Below are 24,794 nucleotides of genomic sequence, written 5' to 3' on the forward strand. Positions count from 1 at the left end.
ATCCTTTATCAAATCCTGTGTTATCCCCAAGGCTTACTCTAATTCAGAGTCTGATGAGATAGCTCGTTGTCTGATCCATATCCCTCTGTTTCTTCTTCGTGTCAGGCTAGCCGCGGGGGAGAGCTTATTTGACACCATGCCCCCTGTAATGGAGGTGGAGGAACTACGGCCTTTCTGTCGGTGTCAGGAGGGCTACAGCATGTCTCTGCATTTCACCACGGGCCACACCGGCGATAGCCACTACAACTTTAACCCCTCGTCACCCCAGCACCAGGCCCAGTGCCAGTCTCATGACAACGTGGATTACACCTCTGTCTTCCCCTGGGTGGACACTACCACTGAGTACATTAGGAGTTCTGAGCCAGAACAAAGTGACCACCAGGGAGTGTCCATCCTGAACGGCCCAGCTCTGCCTGTGGAGATACACAAACAGCCGAGTTCCCAGATGGTGGACTATGGTGGGTTTGGGGACCACGGTGATAAGAGTGAGAGAGAGGTTGACAGGGAGCTCAGAAGAGACTTCCTGGTTGCCGTAGACGACAACAGGCCCAAGACAAAGAGACAGGTGCTCATCCTTTGAATTTTTTTCTTCTATTTTCTTTTTTCTTGTTGTATTGTGTCCTTGAGTTTATTTGAATGGCCCTTTGTTGTTGTTATTGTCATTATTGCTATTATTACTATTGTCATTATTAGGCGCTGTACGAGTTCCAGCCCATCTTCACCTCACAGTCCCTGAGCCAAGCGGACCTGGAGAGCTTAGCCTATTTCTTCCCTGAGGACCACCACCTGTCTGCAGAGCGACCAGTGGCCCAGCCTGTGTGGCCCACCCCGAGTGGGCTTACCTCGGTCAAGGCCCTGGAGGTGTGCCAGCTAGCCCTGGGGAACTCCACGGTGGGAACAGTGTGTAGAGGGCTGCTGGGCCGGAGGCTGGATGAGGCAGTGGACCTGTGCATCCTGGATCTGCAGCTCAAGGTATTTCTGTTTGTGTCTGTGTCTGAAATGACCTTCTATATTCCTTATATAGTTCATAGTTTATATCTTGTGTCATTTCGGACACTACCGTTGTTGATTTTGTAACTTGTTAGTATAGGTCTTGTCTGCCCTTTTGTTAAGCCAATTGTACAGTATGCTCATGGATTTCAGTTTCCATTGACTGCAATGTGAGTGCAGTTCAACTTGAACTTACTGAACTTGATGTTGTAGGATGACCTGGCCTGGGAGGAGGCTCTGGTGCACTACCTGGAGAACGAGTGTGAGAGGAGGCTATTGGAGAACCGGACCCAGAGGGTCCTGGAGCTGGGGGAGTCCAGGGCTGGGATGGAGGGGGTTGAGGGGATCATTGGGACGGTACTCACCGCACTGCGCTGCCCCAACTTCTGCAACGGGAATGGCCAGTGCACTGAGTGGGGTTGTCAATGCTATCCTGGCCACAGCTTCTACGACTGCAGTCTGGCTATCAGTGAGTATTCACTTGCAAACTGCTCAGAGATTGAGCATAATTTTGCGTCAAAACATCTTATCTTAAAATTGGATTTCATCAGCTTATTGGTCATTTTGTTGTTAAGTCTGCAACATTAGACTACTGCAGTCTCAAGTTATTTTTAATATTGAATACAGTGAGTAATCCTAATTCACATCCACAAAGGTCCATATAATTATAATGTAAAAGACAAAACTGACCCGAGATCAGTACTCCTATTCTGGTATGCTTTGTGAACATAGATCCTGATTGAGAGATGGGAGATAGTAGGATGCTGTTTATCACCAGGTAGCGGTCCGGGCATCCATCCGTGACCTCTCTCTGTGTGTTGTGTGATTTATAGTAGCTGATCTGGGATCAGGGTCCTAGGGGAATATGGCAGGGCGCGCCAATAAATCCAGCTAATAGCTCAACTGATCACAGGCGAGCATCAAGTCTCCCCCTGGGCCAGAGCACAGGGGGAGGAGGGGACATTGAAGGGGAATTGTCTCCTCTTTTGTGTTGAGTGTTTGTTGTCATTCTTATTCAAGCAAATGCCATCGACTTCAAGAGTTTAATATCACTTATGACATTGTTTTCTGTAGAAAGTAGAATCAAACTAGAATCAAAGGAGGCAGACATACTAGTACTGTACTTTATGCAGACAGAGTCAAAGGGACTCTTTGTTAAACTCATTCTGGCAGGTATTATAAAACAGTGTGCTGCTTCATGACAATGTACTTGAACATGACCTCCCAATTCTACGACTTTGTGTCTGGCTGGTGATGTATTTATTTCGACGGTCTCTGCGAATTTACTAACTGTGTTGTAGTCATGGACAACGTGCCATTTTGTCACATCATACGTAATGTATATATGAGTGCCTTTGAATTGGTGAATCTTCCATTTTGGTTTGTCAGCGAGTGGGCTTGTAATTGCACTAGACTTGCATATTGAGTCTTTCTGTTTTGGCGCTTCCTCACTTACACATATTCCACTCCGTCTTTCCTCAACTCTGATGATCTATCTCTCTTCTCCTCTCCCCTCTCATCCCTTTCTCCTCTCTCCTCAGGTCAGCCCGTGGAGTTGACAGACCTGGAGAACAGTGGTCTGTGTGACATCAGAGCGTTCGACTGTCGCAGCGTGCGGGTCTTCGGCCTCGGCTTCATCGACTCTCCCAACCTGGGCTGCCACCTCACACGACTGATGGTGAGAGAAATAACTCAGACAATCGTCACGGTCATACAAGGACATACCCCGAAGTGTTGCTGCATTCAACAGAGTGGGGAACACAGAAAAAGCAGACAGGATGCTGAAATCTCTCCAAACCAGTATTTTTTCATTGAAAGAGTTCAGCAAAACTATGGTGCTCTAGATTCCCTTTTTCTATCATAGGAGGGGGGCTCATTTCAGTAGTCCTTATAATCATCCCTCAGACAGACTGGTAAACTGCTAGTTTTACAACAGGACTCCAACGTCAGCTATGTGAATAGGCAGAAGGTGGTGGGAGAATGGGTCTGTCTAACCAACCCAGTATCACAGATTATTGTGAAATAGACATAAATTGCTTATTGGACTGTATTTTTTTTGTGTGTGCAGTTTACGGTTTTGTATAGAGTGCATTTCAATCACAGATGAGGACAGTGGGTTACTTAAGACAGAAATTATAGGAGGGAGGTTGGTCAGGGAGGATGGGTTGGCATATAACGTGAACCTCTTGCAACCCAAAGGTTGTGTGTTCAAATCTGATCACAGATAACTTTACAATTTTTGCTAATTAGGTACTTTGCAACTACTTACTATTTTCTAGCTACTTTTCAATTACTTAGCATGTTAGCTAACCCTTCCCCTAACCTGAACCCTTTATCCTAACTCCTAAATTGAACCTGTTAACTACTTAGCTAGCATGCTAACTAACCCTTAACCCCTAGCCTAGCTAACATTAGCCACCTAGCTAGACTACCTAACATTAGCCACCTAGCTAGACTACCTAACATTAGCCACCTAGCTAGACTACCTAACATTAGCCACCTAGCTAGACTACCTAACATTAGCCACAAAAAAATGGAATTTGTGTAATGTACACCAATGCGTTATGAAGAAAGAAAATCATGTAATACACACAAAATGCGTTGTGATGAAAATTGTGCAATACTCTTTTCTTTTCTTTTTTGTGCAAAAACTTTTCCATGTGCCTGTGACGAATGTCAAATAAGTCATTTGTGTCTATTTCACAATTAAGCTGTGATATTGTGTAGGTCTTAACAAACTACTGCTCTGCAGGACTGGGGTTCAGCCATGATCAACGTTGTAATTACACATTAGACACACAATATTCACATGCTCTGATGGTGATCTATCAATCTATCTCCTCTAGTACCTGAATGGTGAGTGGGTTCCGCGAGAGAAGCAGAGGACCAGAGCTACCTTCCTGAGCTCCAAGGCTTTAGACTGTTCTGTCCCCTCACTGAACAGCATGATGACTATCAACTCTGTAGACTTTATGGTGGATGACAAACCCTATGCTCGCTGGGAAGTCAAGGTAAAGTTATTTACAGTATTATATAGTTATATCAGTAAAGTTCATTCGTTGCGTCGTTCATTTTACTAAAGCGCAAGGAGAGTCACCTCGTTTCCTTACAAGAAACTGTGATTATGGCTCACTTGTTTTTAAAGTCAACTTGAAGTCTTCTGCTTTTCCCTATTCCTGACCTTCTCCTTGCCTGCTCTATAGCCTATATATCATGTTCCAGCATGTCCCTGAGTGGTTTGGGATCGCTGTTTATTTACTGCCGTATTAGAAGACATTAGCATAAATCTCAATGTAGGAGACAGAGCCGTGGGGCCTCTCTCCTCACCCCCAAGGTTAGCCCAAAGTCAGGTCTGTCTGCTGAAGTGGATTATGTGAGCCTGGGTAAGTGGGCTTAGAAGATGAGCCCAATATTACCTACATTAGCCCTGGCTCTGCCATTAATCTACAAGGTTTAGGGGAGCTTGAGTCACCCATCCCATAGGAGTGTGAGGTACATTTGTATTGGATGCTGTGAAAATGTCTAAGTGTGCATAAGCATGAATTTCAAATCCTATATCAAATTGTTTTTATGTTGTTGTTGTTTGTTTTTTTACAGTATATGAGCTTCAACCTTCTGAAATCATATTAAATGATTTACTTAGCTAAACCACCAAACCGTTTGACCATCCATACCAAGCTCAAGACACGGAAGCCCTCCTAATTGATATGAATGTCTGAAACTGGTTAGCACTAGAGTGTGTTGAGTATTGGTTGGTTACAGTGTTGTTCCTTCCTGTCTCAGGTGACCAATGACAGCTCTCAGTACAGTGAGCCTAAGTTGCTAACAATCTACGATGGTGTGTGCCAGGTGTGTGAACCAACCCACTCCGGACTCTGTAAGTTAAAGGTAACTACTATACACCACACAAACCCGCGCACACATGCATGCACGACAAAACACACACATACGCACACACACACACATTTATATTTCCCCTAAAAGACGCAGTGTATCTCCTCAAGAACCATGCAGTATTAGGACAACTCTTCACCACTGAGAAAGGCGTAAGCTATTCGTATAACGAGAATAAGTGAAAACCAGGCTGTCTCGTAATGTCTGCAGGGTAGCTGTTGTTGAACATGCTGTGCAACATGTTTAGTGAGGTGTTGTTGTACATCTTTACTCTTGGGTTTACTGTACAGTGGAAACCAGGCTCTGGAATACCGGTTGTCTCTAGGATGACTAAAACAGACACTCACAACATCACTTTCAGAGCTCCCTACGTCCAAGGATGTTTGTTCTACACCACAGATGTTATGAATGTCCTCCCCACACACCATACAGTACGCACGCACACACACACACACACACACACACACACCACACATGCACCCACACACACACACACACATTGGAACGCAAGCACACACACACACACACACACACACACACACACACACACACACACACACACACACACACACACACACAGGGGACTACTGTAGCTGCTCCTGCCAATTATGTTTTAATCAAATTGAGTTACATTTGGAAGAGATGGATTTGTTAGTGTTTGTTTTCTGTTCATTTCCTGCTGTGATTTTCTTCTATGGTCTCCAGAGGGAGGCTCAGACATGTCCTAGTGCTAAACATTGAGAAGATCATATTGCATGACACTTTATCAAAAAATTGTTGCTTCATAAATTTGTACAAGTTCATCTCTCACACACTCTTCCTTGAACATTTTTATTCCTATTTATCATCTCAGTAAATGTAGTAACAGTGAATGTCTTCCTTCCTTCCTTCCTTCCTTCCTTCCTTCCTTCCTTCCTTCCTTCCTTCCTTCCTTCCTTCCTTCCTTCCTTCCTTCCTTCCTTCCTTCCTTCCTTCCTTCCTTCCTTCCTTCCTTCCTTCCTTCCTTCCTTCCTTCCTTCCTTCCTTCCTTCCTTCCTTCCTTCCTTCCTTCTTCTGTCTGTCTGTCTGTCTGTCTGTCTGTCTGTCTGTCTGTCTGTCTGTCTGTCTGTCTGTCTGTCTGTCTGTCTGTCTGTCTGTCTGTCTGTCTGTCTGTCTGTCTGTCTGTCTGTCTGTCTGTCTCTGTCTGTCTCTGTCTGTCTCTGTCTGTCTCTGTCTGTCTGTCTGTCTGTCTGTCTGTCTGTCTGTCTGTCTGTCTGTCTGTCTGTCTGTCTGTCTGTGTCTGTCTGTCTGTCTGTCTGTCTGTCTGTCTGTCTGTCTGTCTGTCTGTCTGTCTGTCTGTCTCTCACCTTTCTCTCTCTCACCTTCCTCTCTCTCACCTTCCTCTCTCTCACCTTTCTCTCTCTCTCTCTCTCTCTCTCTCTCTCTCTCTCTCTCTCTCTTTTTCACGTTTCTCTCTCTCTCACCCCTCTCTCTCTCACCCCTCTCTCTCTCTCACCCCTCTCTCTCTCTCATCTCTCTCTCTCTCTCTCTCTCTCTCTCTCTCTCTCTTTTTCACTTGTCTCTCTCTCTCTCACCTTTCTCTCTTTCTCACCCTCTCTGTCTCTGTCAGGAGAGGACATGCAATATAGATGGAATGTGTTTTGCTAAAGGAGACTCCAATCCTGCCAGCCCCTGCCTCCTCTGTAATCCAAACACATCCAAATTCACATGGTCCGTAAATGAAGGTAAATCAAATCCGTCAAATGGAAATGACTGCTGAATATTGTGGAACAAAATATGCTTGAAAAGTCTCAAACTACACACTGATACAACAGACTGCAAACAGCTATGGTGACCGTGATCGGCATGTAAGGTTTGAAAAAGGATCAACATGTTGTCAATCGGAGAATATCAATTGCATATCCTTGATTCCTTGCGTCCTCTCTCCTCCTGATCTCATCCAATGGGTTTTGAGAAGGAGGCGAGGAGAGAGGACGCGAAGGATCAAAGAAATGCAATTCAAATTCTCGGCAAAGACTAAAGTGGTAGGTGACCGTCTTGAGGAATGAGAGAAGGAAACGATAGATAGCGGTGCTCTTGCCACGGTCATTCATTTTCACTTGGAGGGGGGCTGTCACACTGGTATAGAGAGGAGAGAATCTCTCTCTTTCTCCCTTTTCGCCCCTTTCTTCTCTCTCTCCCTTTTCACTCCTTTCTTCTCTCTCTCCCTTTTCTCCCCCCCCCCCCCCTCTTTCTACCCCTCCTCAGGTATATTTACAGTCTGCCTGCCGGCCTGCAACACACCCACCCAGGGCTACAGATGCTTCCCATATCTTTGCGCTGCATGGTTCACTTCATTAACACCGTCTAAGAGGGATTAATAATAGACAGTCAGACAAGATTGATCATGATTGGCACAGGGTACATTTGATGGAGTGGAGAACTTTGGAGTTTTATGACTTTTATGACTCAGATGACATGATTCTCTTTTAGTTGAGTTAGAGGTCAGGAAGTTTCATTTATGGGCTTTGAACAGATTTCCCTTTGAAGGTTATATTGTTGGATTATACTTGCAAACACACCCATGCACAGGCACACACACACACACACACACGTGCGCGCACAGTAACACACACACAAATGAGAAAATAGTCTCTTAGTAGGCCTCGAACAGGCCCTGCCTTTCTCTCTTCTCAGGGGCTGTGTGTTTCTGAAGCAGCCTGTCCCTGTGTTACTGTCTATGTCATTAGGTCTCAGCTCTGAGGAAGATGTCTGGTCCCATTAGCTGTGTCATCAGTCTCTGTCCCAGTGTTACATCAAAGGAGAGCAGGCCATCTGCAGGGGCTCTGTTTCTTTACCTGTCAGGACCTGTCTAAATGTACTCTGCAACAGAGGAGCCTGTCTTCACATGTCTCTGTGTCCCTGTAGAGAGACTGTACCCCTCCTTCTCCCTCCCACCCTTCACACCCTCCCTCTTCCTCTCCTCTCCCTCCCGCCATCCCCAACCCTCTCTCTCTCTCCCTCTATCTCTCTCCCTTTCTCCTTCCCTCCCTTCCTAAATCCCTCCATCCCACCCCGGACACTAACATGTTGTGACAGCCCTTTGGGGCTTCACAGTGTCAGTGATGCTCTCTGTAGTAGACTACAGTACACCAGTTCCCCCTCAATTTCCCTGTGTGCTCGGAACTACCCTCTCAAACAGCTGGAGTACAATAATGAATACCGTCTGTCAACCACAGTGGATAAAAAGAGAACACTTTTGACTGTTCCTCTGTCTCTGTCTCTGTCTCTGTCTCTGTCTCTGTCTCTGTCTCTGTCTCTGTCTCTCTCTCTATCTCTATCTCTCTCTCTCTCTCTCTCTCTCTCTCTCTCTCTCTCTCTCTCTCTCTCTCTCTCTCTCCCCCCAGTCAACCAGCCACCCATCCTGCACCAGCCTCAGGGGGGCCTCAGCACCTTCGCGGGGGAGAACTTTGTGTTCCAGTTCACGGCGGCGGACCCTGAGGGCTCGGCACTCCTCTTCCTCCTGGAGCAGGGCCCTCCCGATGCCAGCCTCTCCCCTGCCGGCCTCCTCATCTGGAAAGTCCATCCAGTGGAGACACAGGGGAAGTCTCGGCAGAGCTTCGAGTTCACGTTGTCCGACGAGTGCAATGCCCAGAGCAGCTACACTGTCGAGGTGAGAAAAGGGGGAGGGAGTGACTTGTAAACAGTTTATTCCTACCTCCCTCATTCCCTCCCTCTCTTGGTGGGTGGTGCACCACCGTTTAGCCCCCAAAGCCTGAAAACAGACCTCAGTCAACACATGCATTCATCACGGATGTGTTTCTCTCCACACCATAGCTCCGTACGTGCTTATCCTCTGTTGACGTGATGTCCGTCTGCTTAGAGCTGGAGAGGACACTGGTTACCATGGGATGCGTGTGACAACAAGTTGACAACCCAGGGTTTTGTCATTCCCAGGTTCATGCCCATAGTTGGTCATGTGGTTATAAAACCGTTTACCCCAGAGCTGTGAGACAGCTACAGTATCTGCACCTTAGCCTGTGAGCCCAGGTCTGGCTTGGCACGGACAGCAATAAAGAAGACATTGATATGATGCTGATAATCACCCTCAACTCCCATGGTATAAAACAGTAATATGAGGATCTCTTTCCGTCATCATAATAGAGCTGGAAGCAGATGGTGGTTTCCTGTCTGAGGGTATTGTAGAGTCAGAGTGGGTATTCATCTCTTTATTAGCAGTGAGAAGACTTGAGGATCTAGGGAAAGTGAAAATAGCCATACGCTGTGATTAAGCAGACCTTATGAAGCTATTCTGTTCCTATAACAGGCTGAGTATGATGCCATTTAATTGGCTATGTTGAAAGCTATGTAGGCAACAGCTGTTTGTCTGTCCTTCCGTCTATCTGTCCGTCTGTCTCTTATCTTCAGGTGGCTGTGAAACCTTGTGGGTGTTTGAACAGCGGGACGTGCGTGACCAACGTGGCCTTCCCGGCGGGCAGCGGGGAATACCTGTGTGCGTGTCCCCAGGGGATAGGAGGGGTCCTGTGTCAGGAGGACTTTGACGCGTGTCTGTCGGCTCCATGCGGTGCCGGGGTGTGTGTTGATACCGTTGATGGCTTCCTCTGTGAATGCCCTGCAGGCCTGAGAGGTAAGGCTACAGGAACACACACGCAGGTGCACAAACACAAAGGCAGGGAAACCCAGAACTGTGTATTGACACTGTCAGAGATCTGATATATTGTCCCCCCTCCCCGTTCACCACTAGCAGCAACAAAGAGCCCAGAGTCTTAGTGGTGTTTGCGATGTATTCATAACCCCTGGTGAAAACACAGATCTGTGCTGCCGTGGGTTAACAAACAGCGGCAGGCTAGTTCCAAGCATCCTGATCACTCCCTCTAGGCTGTGTGTGTAACTAGTAAGTGTTGAAAGGTCAGGGGTGAGGTGAAGTGGGCATCGGGAGTAGCTAAGAGCTGAAAACAGTGACGTGTGTTGAGGTCTGACGGCGTGTAGGCACTTTCTATTGAGGCCCCCCCTGGTCCCCGTCACTCACTCACTCATAAAGCGGAATATTGCTACGGTGTTTATCGGTATGACCCGATCACAAAGATAACCATCAAACAACCATCCATCAAACAGCATCAGGTAGGCGGCTTAACCCTTGGACACACGCCCTCACAGGCCTTAATAGGTTGTGCCCCTCTCAACTACTGCCCTGCACAAACAGGCGACTTTCAGCACCACGGACAGCAACCCAAATGCCAGTGAAAATGCCTACTTCTGACAGCGCTACAAACGCAACATGGTAGTCAGCACTACCGATTGAGAGAGATATTCTGTCCTCACACAATAGACATGCAATGTAATAATAGTAGACGACACTACTGTAAATAAACACTTGCACGTGTAAACAAAGTCCATCCGACTGTACTTCTGGGTTAAGTCATCAGTGACTGAACTGTAACACTCGTCCCAGTTGGCCTTTGGTTTTAAAAGTCAGTCTGATGATGGCAATGGTCTTAAGACGTTGGTGGCACCCGTGGGGGAACTGGGTTTGTATCCCGTAGGTTAGACTAGCTCTCGTCTGAACATTGATATTGTCCATTATGTTATAGTAGATTAGCCCCCTCTCTACTCTGGTCGACTGTTTACTATGAGTTTTCGCATACCGCCAGGCCCAGTTCATTGCATCTCTGCTTGAACAGCTCATAGAAACAATCAAAGTTTTGTCGCGGCCCTTCCAGTGCTTTCGTTGTGATTCTGATACTGATAAAGCAGATACCAATATCCATCACTTTGTTCTGCAGAACACAGAAGAAACCATTTTACATAGAAAATTCCATCATATGAGTAATGAGTAAAAAAACGAACAATTTGGCGGTCTCTACATGCGTTGCTAACTGTTTAATAGTTCCACATAGGGGCCCCTGGCCCTTTTCGATGAGCTGGCGCTCTCATCGTCGGCACGGAATTCCCACTCCTACCGAGGTAGCGTGACGTAGCATTGTTTAAGTAGGTCTTTCGAAATCTCTCGGTTCTCTTTTTGTGCACCCTAAACATCTCCGTTGTTCATTCATTGCCACATGTTTGAAGAACTACCTGGCTTTGGATATGAGACTTAGCCTTCTCATGCTTGTTGAGTGCTATGTGGAAGTTGTTCAAGTCGCCGTAACCGGCTCTTGTCTACATGCTGTCACTGGTGAAGAAGCAGGCAGGGGAAGTAGTCGAGTCGGCTGTTAGCAGCGCAGCCACAGAGTCAGTCTTTCCGTTGATGCCACTCATATTGAAGTTATTGTGTTGTTTTCTGTGTTGGTCGTCGATCCCTTATCACCTGCTGTTTCGCTAGGAAATTCAACTTTGAAAACGGTTTCAGATGCAATATGTTAGCCATCCCGATCAGCTTACTTTATCTCGCTGTAAAACGAACGTAACTGGCAGATGACGTGTGACGTCCACAGCCGGGAGCTGGCTGTCCCCCTGCCTGTCCCATAACTCCTTTTCACGCCATTATGAGTATTTATTATTGGAGTGCAGTGAAGATGAATGGGACATATTGACACTTGAAAGGCAGCGAAGCTCTCTGCCTGCCTTTTGGCGCCCGTTAGCTGGCAGTATGAGGTAGAAACATGCACGCACAAGTCATGTCAGTGCCTTGCTTTGAGTTTGGAGTTTGGCCTACTTTGTCTTTTGTAGCAGATCACCGCAAGTTTGGAAAGTGCTTGTTCAGAAATGGATTTTACAAAATTATTATTAAAATGAAAATGATTATTGATAAAAATGTATGTTTATTTATTTTTCATTGCAGTTCTTCTTTCATTCATTGTGCCTGCCCTGACCGCACGTCACCGGCTGAAAATACATGAACTCTCTGTTGTTGTATTGGGCTTCCTTGGCTCTATGTCTCTATGTCTGTGAGCTTGACTCAGACCTTGGCTCTATGTCTCTATGTCTGTGAGCTTGACTCAGACCTTGGCTCTATGTCTCTATGTCTGTGAGCTTGACTCAGACCTTGGCTCTATGTCTCTATGTCTGTGAGCTTGACTCAGACCTTGGCTCTATTTCTCTATGTCTGTGAGCTTGACTCAGACCTTGGCTCTATGTCTCTATGTCTGTGAGCTTGACTCAGACCTTGGCTCTATGTCTCTATGTCTGTGAGCTTGACTCAGACCTTGGCTCTATTTCTCTATGTCTGTGAGCTTGACTCAGACCTTGGCTCTATTTCTCTATGTCTGTGAGCTTGACTCAGGCCTTGGCTTTTTGTCTCTTTGTCTGTGAGCTTGGCTCAGACCTTGTCGTTCTGTCTTTGTGGGTATAAGGGCTACCTGTTGTAGTAATGGACTTTGGCTGTCTGGCTTTGTGTTGTCTGTTGTAATAATGTCTGTCCGTCTCTGGGACTCTGTGTAGGCGCTACCTGTCAGGAAGATGTGAATGAGTGTGAGAGGACCCCCTGCTTGCCTGGAGTCCAGTGCTTCAACAGCTTCGGCTCCTACAGGTGTGGAGGCTGTCCCCACGGCATGCTGAGAGATGGGACCACCTGCACAAGTAGGCATGGTCAATCAATCAAATGTATTTATCAACACTTTTTACATCAACAGGTAGGCATGGCCAATCAAATCACTAGTGCTACCACACTACTGTATCAGTTAGCCAATTCACTCACCATAGAAACAGACTGTGGGCCTTGTTTGTCAATGTGGAAAAGGGATTGATTTGATATGAATATAAGACATGTTACAAAGATGTTCCAGAGGTACTTGCAGCTTTCTCCCACCTGTAATATGGAAGTTGATGGAAATGTAAAGCTGCATGGACCGGTAACTGTGGGAAGACCAGACCGTCACTGTTATCTTTGACAAGACAAATAGAAACAATATGACATTCCATCTCGGCATTCCACAATTCCCATATCTGGATAACATTACTCACACAACAATAATGGGAATAATAATTGCCACCGCACTTTGAACCGCTCACATGATAACCAACAGGGATGCATGTCCAATGGAAACCAGAGGGGAGGTGATGAACCGCTCACATGATAACCAACAGGGATGCATGTCCAATGGAAACCAGAGGGGAGGTGATGAACCGCTCACATGATAACCAACAGGGATTCATGTCCAATGGAAACCAGAGGGCAGGTGATGAACCGCTCACATGATAACCAACAGGGATGCATGTCCAATGGAAACCAGAGGGGAGGTGATGAACCGCTCACGTGATAACCAACAGGGATTCATGTCCAATGGAAACCAGAGGGCAGGTGATGAACCGCTCACATGATAACCAACAGGGATGCATGTCCAATGGAAACCAGAACCCCCCCCCATAAATTATTTTTTGGTGTGTTTTCATTTCTTTATTTTTTTTTCAGGGGGGGGGGGTGGTATCGGGGTTTAGCTGAGTTAATTGGTGAAGCACTTCTTCCCTGAGGGAGAGCAGAGCAGAGTGTAACCTGGCCCCAGGCTCAGAGTGCTGCCGCAGCACCTCAGGTGTGACAGCTAACTGACAAAGGCCATTAGAGGTGAAGTGTGAGAACCTGGAAGGGTGCAGAGGAGGGAGCAGAGAGTAGGGCTGGGAGGAAGGAGCATGGCAGAAGGCAGTGATGAGGTAAGGGGCCTGGCTAGCAGCAGGGAGATGGAAGAGGAGCATGACCTGGTGGAATGGAGAGTGATCTATCGCCTGGGCTACAGAGGTGAGACGAGGTAATGTAAGGTGAGGTGAGGTGTGGGGCCTGGGTGAGCAGGGAGCACAGAGCTGAGGCGAGGCAAGGTAATGTAAGGTGAGGTGAGGTGTGGGGCCTGGTTGAATACAGAGTGATCAACAGTACTGCCTGAGCCTAAAGCTGAGGTGAGGAGAAGTGAGGTGCGGTGAGGGGGGAGAGCATGGAAGGAGCATGGCCTAGTTGAATACAGAGCTATCTACCGCCTGGCCGCAGGGCGAGGGGAACAGGGTGAGGGGAACAGGGCTAGGGGAACAGGACTAGGGGAACAGGGCTAGGGGAACAGGGCGAGGGGAACAGGGCGAGGGGAACAGGGCTAGGGGAACAGGGCTAGGGGAGCAGGGCTAGGGGAACAGGGCTAGGGGAGCAGGGCTAGGGGAACAGGGCGAGGGGAACAGGGCTAGGGGAACAGGGCTAGGGGAACAGGGGCGAGGGGAACAGGGGCGAGGGGAACAGGGTGAGGGGAACAGGGCGAGGGGAACAGGGCTAGGGGAACAGGGCTAGGGGAACAGGGTGAGGGGAACAGGGGCGAGGGGAACAGGGCTAGGGGAGCAGGGGCGAGGGGAACAGTGCTAGGGGAGCAGAGGCGAGGGGAACAGTGCTAGGGGAACAGGGCTAGGGGAACAGGGCTAAGGGGAACAGGGCTAAGGGGAGCAGGGGCTAAGGGGAGCAGGGGCGAGGGGAGCAGGGCTAAGGGGAGCAGGGCGAGGGGAACAGGGCTAAGGGGAACAGGGTGAGGGGAACAGGGCTAGGGGAACAGGACTAGGGGAACAGGACTAGGGGAACAGGGCTAGGGGAACAGGGCTAGGGGAACAGGGCTAGGGGAGCAGGGCTAGGGGAGCAGGGGCGAGGGGAACAGTGCTAGGGGAGCAGAGGCGAGGGGAACAGTGCTAGGGGAACAGGGCTAGGGGAACAGGGCTAAGGGGAACAGGGCTAAGGGGAGCAGGGGCTAAGGGGAGCAGGGGCGAGGGGAGCAGGGCTAAGGGGAGCAGGGCGAGGGGAACAGGGCTAAGGGGAACAGGGCAAAGGGTTTCTGTGCTAAGGGGAACAGGGCGAGGGGTACAGGGCTAAGGGGAACAGGGCGGGGGGTACAGGGCTAAGGGGAGCAGGGGCGAGGGGAACAGGGCTAGGGGGAGCAGGGGCGAGGGGAACAGGGCTAGGGGAGCAGGGGCGAGGGGAACAGGGCTAGTGGGAGCGGGGGCGAAGCTGGGGAACCATCCATAAGACACACATACAGGAACCTAGAGGGAAATCCAATTTTCATTCAGCAGACGTTTGTTTCTGTAGTCCAGGGTAAACCACTTGAATTCTGCAGGAGTGCAGACACACACTTACGCACACGCACTTGCGCACACACACATACACTTAGTTACCATTTTGCTACCGAAAAGCCATGCCATGTTTCCACCAACATCCCTCTTTTATTTCCCAAGCATCTTAGTCTTTCTCTCTCCTTGATCTCCCTCTGAGCGATGAGTTTCGACTGAGTGGTCCTCTGCTTTGTTTATTACAGTGCCATGCTGCCTCGACAGGAGTTACACTGCCAGGTTTATTTCACTTGCCATCGCTCCACTCTGCCGTCATCAATCACACAGTCTCTCTCTCTCTCTCTCCTCCTGCTCTGCTTTTCTTTCTTTTTTAAAAACATATTTTTTTACACAAATCTGCTGCTCGCAGATCTATTGTGGAGCTGTGATTTCTAGCGGTGTAGGTGTGAGATGAAAAGTGTTGTAAAAAAAAAAGAGCTGATAAACTGTGGACCAACATTCTTGAATAGAGTGTGAGAAGTTTCTATGGAATGTTTTTAATAAAAACAGTATTGGTTGTGTGACAGCATAAGACAAACATTTGGCTCTGAACCTGAAGTGTCCTCTATCTATCTCTCTCCCAGCATCATAAAAGCGCTGAGGTGTTACTAAGTCCACCTCTTACTCTCTCCATGTGTCCACATCTGTCTCTAACACAACAGCAGCTGTACGGTCAATCCCCATTGTCCCCAGTATTGGACCAACCACTGTCCCTACCACCACCACCACCTCTAAGTCCTCACCCAACAACAGACCAGACCAACACAATCCACCCAGGATGGACACTGGCCGACCTGGAATCCCACCGACCAATCAGCCTGGACTCCCACAAACCAACATGCCTGGAGTTCCAGAGACCAACACGGCACCTGTCAAGGCCCCAGCTGTACATACACCGTCGGAGAATGGACAAAAAACTGGCAAGTACCCTGAGTACACCAAACATTAGGAACACCTTCCTAATATTGAGTTGCACCCCCCCCCCCCTCCCCTTTTGCCCACAGAACAGTCTCAATTCGTCGGGACATGGACTCTACAAGGTGCCGAAAGCGTTCCACAGGGATGCTGGCCAATGTCGACTCCAATTCTTCCGACATTTGTGAAGTTGTCTGGACTTTTTTTTTGGGGTGGTGGACCATTCTTGACACGCACGGGAAACTGTTGAGCGTGAACAATCCAGCAGCATTGCAGTTCTTGACACAAACCGGTGCGTCTGGCACCTACTACCATACCCCCGTATTTCCCAAAAGCCCCTGGCTGATACTCTTCAGATCGCCTACAAAAGGCTGTTTAACACCTGGGCTCATATAATAGTTCATCAGGGGTGTCACATTACTCCGCGACTGAGTACCTCATTGGCATTGGCAGCTATAGCAAGCCCAGTTAGCGGCCTTGCAAAATTGCCTGTCATCATCATCACACTAAAGGGCTGGAGATGGGATTGAAAGGCACACAGCGAAATATGCCATCTCCTGTCGACCCCGTCGTTTCGATAAAACCACCCATTGTCTGAGTGGATTCTGCTGCCCTAGTCAAAAAAATGAGACACAATTCACAGGCGATAAGCCTTAATATGTGGAGTCATAACGCTGATAAATCACTTCCTAATAAAAGACAGATGGTCCATTCTTTTTCTTATTTTGTCACCGTGAAGATGGAACGCTTTATTAGCCTGAGAGGGAGAAGAATCGCTGTGCGGCACGCAAATGGGAAAAAGAGAAGGGTTGCCAGTGTCACGTTTCAAAGCTTCTAACCGCACTGCAATGACAGTCATTCGGTCTCAGTCTGCTCTCTTCCATAGATCCGTCACAGAATAGAGAGATGCTGAGAAACGTGCAATACAAACGTAACACAGCAGAGTCGAGACATAATACACTTTTGATGATGTGGTGGTTTGATGTGGTGCCTGTGCAAGGTGCGAAACAAAGGACAAGGACGAAGTTATGGGTTAAACTTGACAGAATCCATCTAAAAGTGCCAATGATACCAGCAGTTTCAGTTCTGAAGTACATAGCTTCGTTTAAGACGAATAGGGCGATTGGCATTTTCATCACTCTTCTTTGTGGGTGAAGGTGAGAGGGGAGCCCAGGAGGGGAGTGAAGGCCTATGGGTAGAGGGAAGATGATGCAGCAGGATTGGGGGTGAGGGTAGGTCTGGAGGTGAAGACAGGGGACACAGTCGGGGTCTCACACACACACATCTCTCTCTCTCGCTCGCTCCAAGGGGTTTCTGACCTTGATAGCGTATCAATCAATTACTCCGAGACTTTCATCCCGAAGCACCGTAATGAGCCTCCTGCCATCAAAACACAAAGTGCCAACTAAGAGTTTCTACACAGTCCTAATTTCAGTTATAAAGTACCTTTATATAATTGGTCTTCCCAGACTTTGCATTTTAATCAAAGACATTTGAGCAATTAGCAACTGTAGCAGCTTTGGATTTAACTGCGAGTTCTGCCACATAAAATCTGTCAGGCAGTGTTGAATATATCACCCCGGTAGGCAACTGTACGTCAGTGGTATTTGTGAGCTGTTTACATCTATGGGGCTGCACTGATTTGAATTATGACTAATCATGAAATGTGCAAACGAAGACAGCATGGTGTGGCCGATGCAGAGGCATTGACAACTGATTACAGCATCCCACTGAGCATAAACAAATGGGGAACATCGCTGTTCATGTGAAGGCTAGGGGGAAGGGAATTCATTGGATAAATATGTACATGTCCTGGGGATGATGACAGTGATGATGTGTTCCAGGCTTAGGGCTATCATCCCATGCAGGAAACAACAACAATGTGACAGGTACGTGTGCCAGCCGACCGTGCTTCCTGGGGGTCCAGTGCATCGACCGACGTCCACCCTACACGGGCTATGTCTGCGGGCGCTGCCCACCGCCCCTCAATGGCAACGGACGCACCTGCACCAAAACCGCTCGAGGTAAGACTTCGGCTTGAAGTGTTACACCACCTCCATGGCCATAGTTACTAGCCTGGTCCCAGATCCGTTTGTGCTGTATAGCCAACACCGGTTGTTGCCTATGCCAAGGACCATAGGAATCGGCAAGACAAAAACAGATCTGGCACCAGGCTATCTAATTAGATTACATTACATTAGTACTTTCAAAAATATGTAAATAAAAAGTACATGCACCACCACGCATTGGCTTTTAGTATTTATTCTACTGTCACTGTTGGAAAACTATTTGAAAACAATCTGATGTGTGAATGGTCCTCAAGTGCCTCTGTGCTGTTACCATCCCTATTAAACCTGGTCTCAGGGAAATTTGTAAGATTTGGTATGTAAACATGTTTCTTCCCTTTAGTGTTGTATATTTAATTATATTAGGTTACATTATGAATGGAATAGTGGTTGTACAATATCGTACGATTTAGGGGACGTATAGCGTCAAACATCTTACCCGGTCGTACAAAAGCTTACGAATTGGATGAGTTATCATACATCTTGAAGAACGTATAGAATTATACGTCTTTTTCTGAAACCAGGTTGCCTGTTGCATCCTAACAACCAAGGAGAATGACTTAATTTGTTTTAACCCATCCTGCCCTTCAGAGGACACAAAAATGTATTTCTATTTTTACAGCTTTTTTTGTGGTAGCCATTTTACGTATCACACTTTACATATACATATTTACGTTGTTTGGTTAGGAGAACAAACGACAAGGGTTAGGGTAATTTATGTAAAATGTGAACAAAAACAGGTTAGGAGAACTAAGGTTAGGAAAAAGTTAGGGGAAGGGTTAGCTAAAATGCTACAGTTGTCCCCGACACGACTCAAGCACGCAACCTTTGGATTGCTAGATATAAATTAATAGATAGATTCATTTCAAGCCTTGCTTATATTTGTTTACGATGCGTGGGAATACTTGGGAACATGTTTCTTCAATTAAAATCACTTGGAGCTGTTTTTACAGTCTATTATGTCAAGCAATAAAAATATAATAAAAATATAAATTAAATTAAACGGAATTTTTTTTTTCCTCAAAAAACTTCAGAGGCAAAATTTGCACTCTCTCTTCTCTTCTCCTCTCAGCTTAGTTCTGTTTTATATCCGCCGTATTTGTCCCTTCCTTCTTTGGTCCCTGTGTGTCTACTGTCCACGTCAACCGCAGGCACTTCCAGATGATAAATGAATGTCAGTGGAATATGCTTTTCTCATGCATTCGTCTTTCATGAAGATGTGAAACATTTAAACACATTTATTTAGAGTGAGAGTTCAAGTATTTTCCATCATTAGTCAGTCCTACTAGTCCTCCAGTCCTGAGGTGATGACTCGCTGCACCCTCGACTACTACTGTGATTATTATTATTTGACCATGCTGGTCATTTATGAACATTTGAACATCTTGGCCATGTTCTGTTATAATCTCCGACTGGCACAGCCAGAAGAGGACTGGCCACCCCACATAGCCTGGTTCCTCTCTAGGTTTCTCTAGGGAGTTTTTCCTAGCCACCGTGCTTCTACACCTGCATTGCTTGCTGTTTGGGGTTTTAGGCTGGGTTTCTGTACAGCACTTTGAGATATCAGCTGATGTACGAAAGGCTAAATAAATCAATTTGATTTGATTTACTATTGAGTGGGCTAGGACCCATGCCGGGTTGTTTGGAAGAGCACAGACGAGTTTACAGTGTTTCAATATTTTGGGGCAGTGTTTATGCCTTTTGTTTCTTCACCCAGCCAGTGTGATGGCATTTTTCTTAATTGTACTAAATAGATCATTTTAGTGCATCTCATAATTTGTGCAGCCACCTTTCTAAATCTCATAAGTGTTTAATACCCAACCCTGTTGTCATGACTTTCTACACAGTCAGTTCCCTTTCAGTCCAGCTGTATGTGTGTGTGTGTGTGGTTTATAATTCCCTCACTGTGTATCAGATTCCTCTATGAAGTGATTTGGGCATCTTTTGTGAGGTTTCAATACAGGTGATGTTTCCAGTCAGTCTCAGTTGGGGACAATAAATCAATGACGCGTTGGGTGGCGTCTCTCAGTATGTCATTAAAGCTGGTGTCGGGTAATATTTGTCGGGTAACACTTTAATTTAATTTCAATTCGAATTTAAATAACTTTATTGTTCCCATGAGTCGTCCAATGGTCTTGATTCTGTTCCAACCATGTTCTGTGTCAACATCAGTGTTTATAGCAGATGTTAATTAGATTAGAACAGATATTTAACACATCCTTGTTTTCTCTTGCACTGTGTCTGATGATGCAATGACATTTTATACTGCTGTAATACATTCATTTGGAGAGTCCAGTGTGTCTACATTCCAGTTCAATCCTAACCCTCAACCACAACCATAACCCTACACCCTTAGAAAAAAGGTGCTATCTAGAATCGAAAAAGGGTTCTTCAGCTTTCCCCATAGGAGAAACCATTGAAGGACCCTTTTTGGTTCCAGGTAGAACCCTTTTGGTTCCTTTCTGCAGAGGGCTCTACATGGAACCCAAAGGAGTTCTACCTGGACCAAAAGGGTTCTACCTGGAACTAAAAGGGGTTCTCCTATGGGGACAGGTGAAGAACCCTTTAGGAATCCTTTTTTCTAAGACAATAACCTTATACAGCTGTAGGTATAGAGTTTTTTTGTGTCACATCATTATCTCCCCATCTCCCCTCAGGTAACCCTCACCTGACCCAGCAGCAGCTGACAATAGCCAAGAGCAGCAAACTCTACCACCACAGCAACAGTAAAGTGTCCCAACTCCACCTTCCCACCTTGCCCCCCAGGCACGCAGTCAAACATCTCTCCTCCCTCTCCTCGCCAGTCTCCAGGGGAGCCTATCAGAGCCCCCCGCACCTTCCCCTCTCGTCCGCCCGAGGGCCAATCACTGGGTGGAGAGAGGCGGCCACACCCCTATTTCCTAGACACACCCCTATGTCACCTGAAGGTTCCAACAGCCTCACCATGGGCAGGCATCATGCCATCAGTGCCCTCACTAGGACTCGTGCCAAAACAGGTGCCAATGCCAGCGCTACCTCACTCAAGGTGACAACCAGAGAGTCTGTAGCTGTCGTGCAGAGTGCCACCTCTTCCAAGGTTACTCCTCCGTACTCCACCTACCCCAAGGTTACTCCACCCCAATCCAAGATTACTCCACCCCAATCCAAGGTGACTCCACCCCAATCCAAGGTGACTCCACCCCATTCCTCAGCCAGCACAGAGACTGGGCAGACAACCCAAGGGAAGCTCATAAATGTGGTAGTGGTGCCCACCATGACCAAGCCCTGGACCCTCCCTAAAGCCGTGGCCCCGCTGACCGCAGCCCTCTCCTCCATTACCTACTCCCTCTCTGAGTCTGAGTTCTCCGCCGACGGAGCACTGACGGGGCCTGGCTCGAACCCCTCTGACCTACCTGACCACCCACAGGAACCCCTGGTCTCCCTCGCCCTCACCACCCCTGCCCGGAAGCACCACTACACTCCCCCTCTCCACAGGGCCACGTCTCCCCACCTCCACCGTGGGACCAGGATCAGTAATACTGTGGCAGTGGAGCGGGAGCGGCCTCTGACCTGCGCTGACATGCCCTGTTTCCCAGGGGTCTCCTGTGAACCCACCAGGGACGGGGGCTTCCACTGTGGAAGGTGTCCCCTGGGATACACCGGAGACAGACAAACATGCAGAGGTATTTTTATTGAATTGATTTATTTATTTATTTATTTAAAAACAAAAGATTACAGGAACATGAGAACAAGGAACATGAGAGGTGCAAAAAATGAAGAGGCTTGTGAAGTAGGCCTAAGGTTGATCCCTCTTCTTGAGGAAGAGCTACTGCTGAAGAGCTACTGCTTTGAGAAACACTATCTATTATCACTGTATCACTGCTTGAGAAAGAGCTACTGCTTTGAGAAATGCTATCTATTGTCACTGGCCCATTATAGAGGACCCTTACCCTTGCTATTTACCGGCTGTATTGAATACCACCTGTGCATCAATCCTTTTCATTGACTGAAAGTGATGCCTTTCTCTAGCCTCTCCAAAAGGCATCCTAATGATGGTCGTTTTTCAAGATGACTAGCTGAGTGCTCCCTGTACCAGAGCAGCGTGGGTTGGGTTGAGTTGACAGATGTTTCTGTACAGATGCTGTAAGTGAGGTTGGAGTTGGAATAGATGGATGCAGCTTGTAATTGGTGTGTGTGTGTGTGTGTGTGTGTGTGTGTGTGTGTGTGTGTGTGTGTGTGTGTGTGTGTGTGTGTGTGTGTGTGTGTGTGTGTGTGTGTGTGTGTGTGTGTGTGTCGCCTGCCTGCCTGTTATTTATAGCTGTGTGCAGGCATGCGTGTGGCAGGAACATGGAGTGTGCCGCTCCCAACACATGCCGCTGTAAACCAGGCTACACCGGGACCAACTGTCAAACAGGTAAAACACTGTCTTTCTCTCTCTCCTTTCTCCCTCCCTCTTCTCCCCTCTCTCTCTCCCTCTCTCTCTCTACTTCTCTCTCTCCCTTCTCCCTCCCTCTTCTCCCCTCTTTCTCTCTCTCTCTCTTGCTCTCTCTTGCTCTCTCTCCCTTATTTCTCCCCTCTCACTCTTTCTCTCTCTCTCTCCCTCCCTCTTCTCCCCTCTCACTCTCTAGCTCTCTCTTGTTCTCTCTCTCCCTCCCTCTTCTCCCCTCTCACTCTCTAGCTCTCTCTTAGCCGCTCAAAATACCACATCATCATTCTGATGTTGTTTTTGATTCCCATGCATTGCGCAACCTTTTGCATCGTTTGATGTCTTTACAATCTTCTCCTCAGCGATCTGTAAACCTGAGTGTAGGAACGGAGGCCAGTGCGTCGCCCCGGGGGCGTGTGAGTGCCTAAAAGGCAACCACGGGGAGACGTGTGAGACAGGTAATTATACCTCTGCCTCCCAAATGGCACATTTGCCCATTGGGATCTGGTCAAAAGTGGTGCGTTATGTAGGGAATAGGGTGCCATATCGGACGCGGCCTATCTGTTCTCGTTAGGGCCAATCAGAACTGTCTCTGTGTGCTGTTTCAGACTACAGACAGGAGCTTGTTGTCGCACAGAGAAAGCAAGCTCATCAGTAAAAAACAGAAAGGCACAGCTGAGAGAAGGCCGGTCCATGTCCGGTACTGTACAGTTGGGTGTGTGCGTGCCTGCCTGCATGCGTGCGTGCGAGTGAGTGAGTGCAGATCTAAGGAAGCAGTTGTGAGCATTTGATAAGCCCTCCCTCCTTGAGCTGGTCTGACACATTACTGACAGAGGCTTGAAACACTACTGCCACCTACAGCTCAAAGTCAGAGTCCACCCCACCAATGCAATGGAGATAAGGCTAACCAAGCTGTAGTGAGACACTGGTTCCTAGTCCTAGCTGACTGACGTAGAAATGCGACGTCGTCGTGAATATTTTCCCGTTAACACTTTATGTGAAGGCTACCTACAGAAGAACTTCATAACACATTCATAAGCCATATATAACACATTCATATCATCTCCACCCACAGCTCTGTGCAGTCTGCCCTGTGAGCATGGAGGAACATGCGTGGGACCCAGAACCTGCTCCTGTCCCTACGGCTTTGTGGGCCCCAGATGTGAGACCAGTGAGTTCAGCACACATCATCACAAATCATTCATCATGCAAATTGAATCTGCCATCACTCACACATTGTTCAAATGATGTAGGACCCACACACATGACTGCTTCTCCACGTACAGAGGGTAGCATGTACAGCCCAATACATCACTAGGGCCAAGTTCCTGCCATCCAGGACCTGAACTCAGCAAAAAAAAGAAACGTCCTCTCACTGTCAGCTGCGTTTATTTTCAGCAAACTTAACATGTGTAAATATTTGTATGACCATAACAAGATTCAACAACTGATACATAAACTGAACAAGTTCCACAGACATGTGACTAACAGAAATGGAATAATATGTCCCTGGACAAAAGGGGGGTCAAAACACTGACATTACTCTCGTGAAGGAAATCACTCACAAAACGAGCAGTATTGCTGGTGGCATTGTCATGCTGGAGGGTCATGTCAGGATGAGCCTGCAGGAAGGGTACCACATGAGGGAAGAGGATGTCTGCCCTGTAACGCATGGCGTTGAGATTGCCTGCAATGACAACAAGCTCAGTCTGATGATGCTGTGACACACGGCCCCAGACCATGATGTACCCTCCACCTCAATCCCGCTCCAGAGTACAGGCCTCGGTGTAACGCTCATTCCTTCGATGATAAACATGAATCCGACCGTCACCCCTGGTGAGACAAAACCGGGACTCGTCAGTGAAGACCACTTTTTGCCAGTCCTGTCTGGTCCAGTGACGGTGGGTTTGTGCCCATAGGCGACGTTGTTGCCGGTGATGTCTGGTGAGGACCTGCCTTACAACAGGCATACAAGCCCTCAGGCCAGCCTCTATCAGCCTATTGCGGACAGTCTGAGCACTGATGGAGGAATTGTGCATTCCTGGTGTAATTTCTGCAGTTGTTGTTTTTCAGAGTCAGTAGATAGGCCTCTTTAGTGTCCTAAGTTTTCATAACTGTGACCTTAATTGCCTACCGTCTGTAAGCTGTTGTCAATGGTGGGTGTAGCTGGTGCATGGAAGTCAGGTGCAGGAGAGCAGAGATGAAAGGACAAAGCACTTTACTTAGGCAATCATAAAACAGAACGCAACCGCGTCACAACACAAAATGCCCAAAGAACAAGTGAGGCACAAAGCACGGGTAAAATAAAACAAAACCCGGCGCAAACCAGCCGGATGTGTGCCAAACTTGACAATAAACAATACCCCACACAGACATGAAGGGAACAGAGGGTTAAATACACATGTTAATTAGTAGGAGATGTAAACTAGGTGTGCAGGAAGACAAGACAAAACAAATGGAAAATGAAAGGTGGATCGGCGATGGCTAGAAGACCGGCGACCGCCGAACGCCGCCCGAAC

At 47.5% G+C, this 24,794-nt stretch overlaps 1 protein-coding gene across 1 annotated transcript in view; it reads left to right on the top strand.

Moving 5' to 3' along the window:
* Positions 1-24,794, top strand: part of si:ch211-246m6.5 (von Willebrand factor D and EGF domain-containing protein) — a 49,866-nt gene that overhangs the window by 18,060 nt on the left and 7,012 nt on the right. The window contains exons 13-28 of the mRNA XM_031792360.1: positions 106-565; positions 694-972; positions 1,204-1,459; positions 2,532-2,668; positions 3,837-4,001; positions 4,774-4,878; positions 6,494-6,608; positions 8,271-8,536; positions 9,292-9,511; positions 12,265-12,402; positions 15,552-15,809; positions 17,649-17,828; positions 20,528-21,532; positions 22,168-22,263; positions 22,638-22,733; positions 23,351-23,446. Coding sequence (XP_031648220.1) covers positions 106-565; positions 694-972; positions 1,204-1,459; positions 2,532-2,668; positions 3,837-4,001; positions 4,774-4,878; positions 6,494-6,608; positions 8,271-8,536; positions 9,292-9,511; positions 12,265-12,402; positions 15,552-15,809; positions 17,649-17,828; positions 20,528-21,532; positions 22,168-22,263; positions 22,638-22,733; positions 23,351-23,446 — 3,872 coding nt within the window. The remainder of the gene's footprint in view (positions 1-105; positions 566-693; positions 973-1,203; positions 1,460-2,531; positions 2,669-3,836; positions 4,002-4,773; positions 4,879-6,493; positions 6,609-8,270; positions 8,537-9,291; positions 9,512-12,264; positions 12,403-15,551; positions 15,810-17,648; positions 17,829-20,527; positions 21,533-22,167; positions 22,264-22,637; positions 22,734-23,350; positions 23,447-24,794) is intronic.

Source organism: Oncorhynchus kisutch, linkage group LG16, assembly GCF_002021735.2.
Source record: "Oncorhynchus kisutch isolate 150728-3 linkage group LG16, Okis_V2, whole genome shotgun sequence".
NCBI lineage: Eukaryota > Metazoa > Chordata > Actinopteri > Salmoniformes > Salmonidae > Oncorhynchus > Oncorhynchus kisutch.